Raw genomic sequence first — 8,421 nt, forward strand, 5'->3', positions numbered from 1 at the left:
CTAGAGTTGAACAAGTTGTTGGATATTAAAAGGAAGACAAACAGAGGAGCCACTAATACATTGAGAAGCAATGAGAGAGTTGATAGCTTCGGTGAGATGACTACCATCCCAAAAGAAATGTTGATTGGGATTTTTGCATGATGGGAGAAATGGAATGCATGTCAATGTGCCATTTCCCAATGTTTTGCAACATGGATTTTTACCATCAATTAACCCTGCAAATATTGCACAATATATTATACATAAGTAAATTTAAAATAAATTATTAATGAAAATGAATGTAAAGAAACACAAATAGATACTCTCTTTATTTCACATTGCTGGTTAGGTATTCGATTTTGGATATTTTTTATTGATTATGATTAGATTTAATTTTTCTTTTATGAAAATTTTAAGCTTTATTTTTGTGAAAATAGCAAGTTTTATATTAGTATGAAACTTTATTTTTAAATTCATTTTTTTTCTTAAAAAATATTTCCATCTAATAATACATTTTATAAAGGAAAGATAAAATAAATTTTGAGATGCTCTAATTTCTAATAAAATTATACTAATATTTCTTTATTTTCGATCATTTTCTAACATCATAAGTCAAAATGAATCATAATAGATTTCTAATATAACTCATAAGAAGTATGCATACCATATTTTGTAGGGTTGATAATAGCATCATAACCAAGCCAATGAGCACGCCCAAGTATGAAATGAGAGTGTTGAAGAGAGGAAGTTAGACTTTTAAGCATCAAAGCAAGTCGAGTGTTGAAATTTTTTACTATTTGATTTATATTTTCATCACATCTTCCTTCGGGCTTGAAACGTCTAACCATTGATGAAAGGCAACCAAGTGGTCCCAATTCGAATACCACTAGCTTCCTGGCTCCTAATTTGTATAGTTCCTGTATACAACACAATTATAATAATTGTATAGCCGTCGATTAACAGCATGTTACAACGTAGCACTTTATTATACATACAAGAGGGGCTTCAAATATCCAATTTTATGTACTTTTTATTTTATTGTTCTAATTAGTGAAAATACATATATACTCTTTTATACGAGAGAAATTAACAGAGTAACTAAAATACAATTACTAATAGTTTTTTCATAATCTGTAAACCAATAAGGAAGAAGTTAATTACTCCCGCTAAAGCTATATTTTTTCCAAAAATCGAATACATAATTTTACCTAAAAAAGTAATATTTACTAGACTAGATTATGACTATTTCCAATACCATGTATTGAATCAGAATTTAAATTTGAATGATAACAAAATAAAATTAGAATGATTCATAATCACCATACTTTTGCATACCCTTAATTAAACCAATACTCAATGCTTGAGAAGAACCTAATACTTCCTTTACTTTGTAATGTGTAATATTTGTGAAAATTTCTGCAACACAAATTAATATTGTGTAAAATACACTTTATCTGTTTTAAACCCCGGTCACTCATCGGGAAGACGATAATACACTAATAACCAATTCATTTAGGGTATATTTATATGTACTATTTGAATTTATTTTGTATTTAAGTGATGTTAATTGGCTTCAATAACTACACACTACATCCGCCTATGTGTATATAGGACTAAAAAGAAAAGCAGCTACCCTTGTAATCAGATTGTCTCTTAGTATGACGGTCTCTAAACAAGGAGTCAACCAGTCAACATTATCCTCAAAACAAACAATAAAATAGTTTCATTACAATAATTTTTGAAAAACAGTACGTTAAATAGAAGTGTAACAACTAAAAAACGAAAAACATATAAATGAATTAAACAAAAATGTAATTAGGATACCTGTAGTTTTAGTGATAATGCATCAATGAGAAGTTGGTTAAATTGTTGAGGATTATAACGTTGTCTTGTACCTGAAGACGATCCAAAATAGTTGCCAAGGAAATCATTACTGCCAATATTAACCATAAATATGGATTTCTCCAAGTGCTGGGAAAGCTGACTTGGATTTTTTAATTTTGAAGATAATTGTTTTCTTATAGTCCTTTCAAATAATTTCACTTGTTCTTCCAAATCTAAGCATAATCCCTGTATTAATATTTATCAAAATACAATTAGTGCATTAATTGAAAATATTTTGGATCGTCCTAATTTTAGGGCTTTATACTGTAGCCCACAACATGAAGATATACAAGCCCCCACACTTAATTATTCTTACAAAAATTAGAATTTATTTGCAATTAATTTTCTTATATCATAAATGTTGACTTTTTAAAATCAATTACCACAAACTAAGTAAAAACCAATTTCTCTAGCATAAGTCATCATTATCACTTAATTGGCTTGAACTTTTGACAGTAGAATAAAATTAACTTTTTATGTAATAGGATTTTGTGATATTAAAAAAATTTCACCGATTTATAATAATAATTGTTGGTTTTTATTTTAAGTTCCAATATAATAAATGATTTAGTGGCATTTTATTGTGTTTTTAATGACATATGTAGCTGTTATTATAGTCTATAATGACATTTATGAGAAATGTCACTAGATTTTATGTCGTTAAAAGCTTTAATATGATTTTTTATTATGCTGCTAAAGAGTATAACAAATTTTCTTAAATCCACTATATATACCATTAAAAATTTAAAATAGTAACATTTAAATTAAATTTCACTAAATATATCCCACTAAAAATATATTTTTTTTAGTGACAATTTCAAGATATAATCAATCAATGAAACTCATCACGATTCACAATTCACATGCAAGCCGATAAAAGAGGGCATTGATCTCAATAAGTTAGCACTAAATTGGCAATTTAGATTTTTTTTTAATTTACATGTTATGAAAAGAGAATAATAGGGGAGAATTAAATCTGAGTTTCGATTTGGAAAAGATATATTATTACTTACTCTAGTTGAGATAAAATTTGAGTCTCATTTTAATTAAATCTAATAAAAATGTTAATCATCTTTTTCTTTAATGATTTATACCAATCATTGTTTTGGTGTTGAATTATTAACAGAAACCAACTTTAGAATATAAAAGTTATCTTTTATTAAAATGAGACCGATTGTTGCGTAAGACGTGCATGCACGAAAATAAAACAACGGAATGAATAAATTACATATATTCAATATATATTTACATAATAAAGATATTCAAAGAGATTTCAATAATGATTAGGGCTTACATAATATAATACTTAATTGAATGATTAAGAGTATAATTAATAATAACTCTAATAAAAATACTTTTAGATCTTGAAATAGTAACATGGGGTATAGATTTAGCCATAAGTATCCCCATTTTATAGAGGAGAATTAAAACATTTCAAGTTTTAATTTTTTTTATATCTAATATATTGGGAAATCGTGCAACAAATATATATCAGTGATTATTTAATAAAAATAATTCAATTCAGTAAAAATTAACAGCGAATAAAATGAAGCAAAAACAACATTAATAGAAGAAAAATACAAATGACTTAAAAATAAGGTCATCTAACAAGGAGTATTATATTTATATTATATATTACAAAATTTAATCAAAAAAAATTTTAATTAATTAGTCCAGACTATGACTTATACCGGCCCCAAGTCATGATTCCCCCTTAATGTATGTAAAAGCTTTTATTCAAAACAAATTAAAATACGTTACATAAACCAATCAATCTTGACCATATTTTATCCTTAATTTATTTAGTAATAAAATACAGTCAAAATTTAGTTTCTTAGCCCAAAATATGTATACGATTCGGAAATTTCTTAATAAAAATTTATACATTTATAACTATGTAAATAAATTTCCAAATGATAAAGGAAAAGATGTATACGTTATAAAAAGATCAATTATACATGAAATAAGAACTTCACATGTTTGAGTCTTTTTAAGGCCACTCGAGGTTTCCGTAGTAGTTAATTTTGGAGTTTTGGCGAGTAATTGGTGCGCGTAAACTGGTCTAATTATCCGAATTAATATATATATATATATATATATATATATATATATATATATATATATATATATATATATATATATATATATATAAAAGAGGGAATAAAGTATCATACAATTTCCTTTCCAGTTTCTGGTAAAATACCGCAAGCTGCAGATGCATAATTATAGCCCGTAACTATCTTTGGTCGAAATGGCATTATATACGGTGGTGGATATGGCAGTCCAAGATAATCAGCTACATTGACATTAATAAAACTTGCATTAGCAAAATTGAACATATATATGTCTTCACATACACAAAAATTGTACACGTCAAAAGACCAAATTAAATAACTAATAAAAACTTACTTAGGTTGATGTTTAAGACTTATCGCATATTTTATAACATGGGACATTCAAACTCGAGTTTGCCTATCTGGGTTATAAACTAAATTATTTTTGAATAAAAACACTATTATAATTAACTTGTGTAGTTGATACAGCATATAGCATTCTAGAGTGACATATGACCAAGGTAGTTCAGCACACATATATTAGGTTCATCCTATGATCTAGAATAATCCTTGATTCAACCGTAAATCATATTATCTCTATCAAGTCTCCTCACACGAATTCGACATAAAATATTCCAATTGAAATTAAGATGTTGTAATCAGATTTGAAAATGTAACTTTGATAAAGTTATAACAAGGCACAATGCAATATATGTTTGGTTGAGATGGTCTCATTTTTCCTTTGAGTTTAAAAACTCGCAATCAAAAAGACTCATATGCAAAATTGTATTAGTAAATAATATTGTAAATTCAAAAAAACAGAATAAGCAATGACATTGACTTGATCTATAAATATACATATAAACAACAATAATACATAAACTACAAAAATATACATTATATATATATATATATATATATATATATATATATATATATATATATATATATATATATATATATATATATATATATATATATTATACATACCTATAAAATCAATAACAAGTTTGCCATTAGTGAATCTTCCAGTAGGACCATCAGGGAAATTGGTACCATAAGGAGGGTAATTAGCCTTAGCCAATGTAGGCAACCAATTGTTATTTCCACCATCAGATAATGAATCTCCAAAAACAAACATAGCAGGAGCAAGAGGTGGTGATGAACTGCAATCACCCCATTTTATTATAAATAATAAAATAAAGACAAAACAAAAATGTGATTTTTGCAACATTTCTTGAAAAAAAAAAAAGTCAAATGGGAATTTTCTCCTGTTTGGTTAGACTTTTTTCCCTTGTATATTGTGAGTATTTATACACCAAGGAGAGGAAAAGATTTCATAAACAACATCATTAATAACATACCCCTTTTGCCCTCCATCCTGAGAGGTTACAGGTATGATTTGTCAATCATCTAATATATATTGGTACGACATTAATAATGTATTTATAGAATATAAATGGATACTAATACATACATCGTAGGAGTAATAATAATTTATAGAGGGAGATGAACAATATTTTTGGTTAAATACTTCATTATGTAATAATAACTCAGTAAACTGAATATGATTAATAATTAAAGATTAAAAAGGGGTGCAACAAATAATAATAATATTAATATAATTCGTACAGAGATCGTGTTTTAGTTTCAACAAGTATCACTTTCTCCAAATAAAATTATGAGTTCGATTGAATAGGTTTAATTAATAACTAGTGACTCTAATAATTAAAGATTAAGAGGATAGTATACTAACACAAATATAATTAGTACAATGAATTGGATTTTCTTTCATCTTCCGCAAGTATTACTTTTTTCAAATAAGATAATAAGTTTGATTATGAAAGTCATTTCTTCTATAATAATAATAATAATAATAATAATAATAATAATAATAATAGTAATTATTTGAAACAGTCGTATTGTTAGAAGATTTCATTAGTCGTTTTTAGCGCCTAATTTTTTTTCTTATATATTTGTTCGTTACTAATTATAATTTAATTAGTGATGGTAGTAATTTGAAAAATCTCTACGATGATAAGAAACTTGTTAATTCGTAACATGATTATGAATCGTAACAAGTAACGTAAACTTTGGAGGTAAAACTTAAAGTTGAGCAACTACCCATAACAGTTCAAAAAAAATTTAATTATTACCCAAGCATATTATATAACCATGATGGGAGTAAATTAAATATTTCTCACATATACAAGTGATTTTTAAACATGAAGTACAAGTTACATAACTTGTTACATGTACAACAATTTTTACCCAAACTTTAAACTATCTTAGATAAACCTTTCTTATACCATAATAGACCAAATTGAGGACAAAAAACACTCCAAATCAGCCCCAAACAGCAGCTAATATAGCTGTCCCAAATCCCCTTAGTAGCTCCTTGTTCACTTACACACTCAAGCCAATCACACTACCCAAAACTCCTTTTGTTCTACCCAAAGCTTGTGCATCATTACAAGCATGCAAGAGGCAAATATTTGAAGCAAAAGCACTCAATTTTCTGAATTGTTATTCAGCCATAAATCCCAACACATTGCTCCCAAGTTCATCCATGAACAAACACTAGAATCCTCTAAACTTTCAATAACTAAAACACCTTCTTTTCTCATCAAATCTTCTTCAAAAACCCATCTAAAACTTCTGAAAATTTATGTTTATAAACTCAAATCTCCCATAAAAATAATCTTCATCTTAAGAGCTTTCCATAGACACCAAACTTGAAGAAATCCACCAAGTATAGAGTAAGTTATACTCATTTCTTTATTCCACTAGTTTTGTTAAAACTTGTTCATGTAAAACATTTTTTTCATTTTTTTTTACATGAATCTTTCTATAAACTAAGATCATTATAAAATGAGTATTTTATCTCTAAACTAAGAAAATCATCACTTGTAAATCTATAAAAATCGGCCACAATAGAAAGTAAGAAGATGTTTTTCCACAAACATATAAATTTTGTTACTTAAAGGATTCAAGTAAATTATGGGACTTAACTAAGTATGTTGCTCAACATAATAAGTATACTCCAAATATGTTAAAATCATCACAAGTATTAGTCTAACAACTCTAACTAGGAAAAGTTAAGTGCATGTTAGAAATCCAAATTTATTATTGATTTTTGGATGAATGCAATATGTTTAGTTGAAGAGTTGGAGTTGAGACTTGAAGGGCAAGGACCCGAAGTTAGAACCGCTTCTAAGAACGCGTAGGAGCTTACGGAATAATTATATAGGCTTGGAGTCGAGGTATGTCACATGGGGTGATTTTTAAAGGATTTAAGAACAAGTTGGGAAAGTTTGTGTATAAACTTTTTTTAAAAAAAAAAAAAAAAAAAAAAAAATTCCCAAAGAGAAGTTCTTAAATCTTGAAAGATGATGTCAAAATGATAAATTTGAGTATGAAATAATTTATTACATGTATTATTATTGTGGGCATCATGCATGTTGATTTTATAAATTATTGTATGTTTAAAGGCATGTTTAACACTACTTTGTGAAAGTTATTGTGATGGAAATGATTATATGAATTTGAAAATATTTGAAATTCATTTTAAAAGAAATTTTCAGTAGCTATATGTTAAGAAAATTTCTTGGATATTTTTTTTTTGAGATTATTCGTTAAATTGATATTTTAATGGATTTTAAGGTGTTAAATACTCTTATTATAAAACATGGTATTAGATGAACTCTTCATCATCAAAAATAATTAATAAAAATATATTATAATGTCTCCAACAAGATTTGGCCAGAATATATTTAGTTTGGAATTTTTTTTAAAATTTTTGAATAATCGTTAAATTGTTTAACGGTAAATTGTAAAATGGTAAAATATAAAATAATTACCAAACAATGACATATGGACTTGAAATTTTTATCACATACTCATATGGACAGTAGGTAAAATTGGTAAGAGTTTGGGAAGGTTTCGTTGACATTTAAGGACCTTAATAATTTTTACTCGGTTATTAATAATCGGTAAGTTTGAAAACGGTAAAATACAAAATAAATACTAAATGACGTCTTTTGGACATGAAAATTTTATGAGGCACTTATATAAGCAGTAAATACATGTTCAAAAATTTATATGGATTTTCGTGACCATATATGGACTTAAATAAATTTTATTCGATTTATCGGTAAAATAACGATATTAATTATTAAAAATATTCCACATGATTTTTAATGGTTATTTAAAATTTTATACCCCTTAAAATAGCTTCTGGAATATCATATAAGTTTTTATAATATTTTATTCGGACTCAAATAATTTTAAACCTATTTTATACTATTTATCGATAAAATGTCTATACAAAATAATAAAACATCATACATGAGTTTTATAAGTTCAAATGGCCTAATAAACATATTATATGACTTCTGGAACATTGGTATAATTTTATAAAATAAATTATTAATTATTTACTAATTTATCAAAATAATAGAAAATGTTTATTTATTAGAAAGTGTAATATTGTTAATTAAATTTG

General features: G+C 26.2%; 1 protein-coding gene across 1 annotated transcript; it reads right to left on the bottom strand.

The window, feature by feature from the left end:
- Positions 1–5,181, bottom strand: LOC130802163 (GDSL esterase/lipase 7-like). Its single transcript, XM_057666076.1, has 5 exons — positions 4,908–5,181; positions 4,038–4,159; positions 1,804–2,049; positions 644–896; positions 1–215 (listed from the first exon to the last, which is right to left on the bottom strand). Exons 1-5 carry the CDS (start codon positions 5,149–5,151, stop codon positions 1–3), a joined length of 1,080 nt encoding a protein of 359 aa, XP_057522059.1. The 5' UTR covers positions 5,152–5,181.
- Between the last annotated feature and the right edge of the window lie 3,240 nt (positions 5,182–8,421).

This window comes from Amaranthus tricolor, chromosome 16, assembly GCF_026212465.1.
Source record: "Amaranthus tricolor cultivar Red isolate AtriRed21 chromosome 16, ASM2621246v1, whole genome shotgun sequence".
NCBI classification, from domain to species: domain Eukaryota; kingdom Viridiplantae; phylum Streptophyta; class Magnoliopsida; order Caryophyllales; family Amaranthaceae; genus Amaranthus; species Amaranthus tricolor.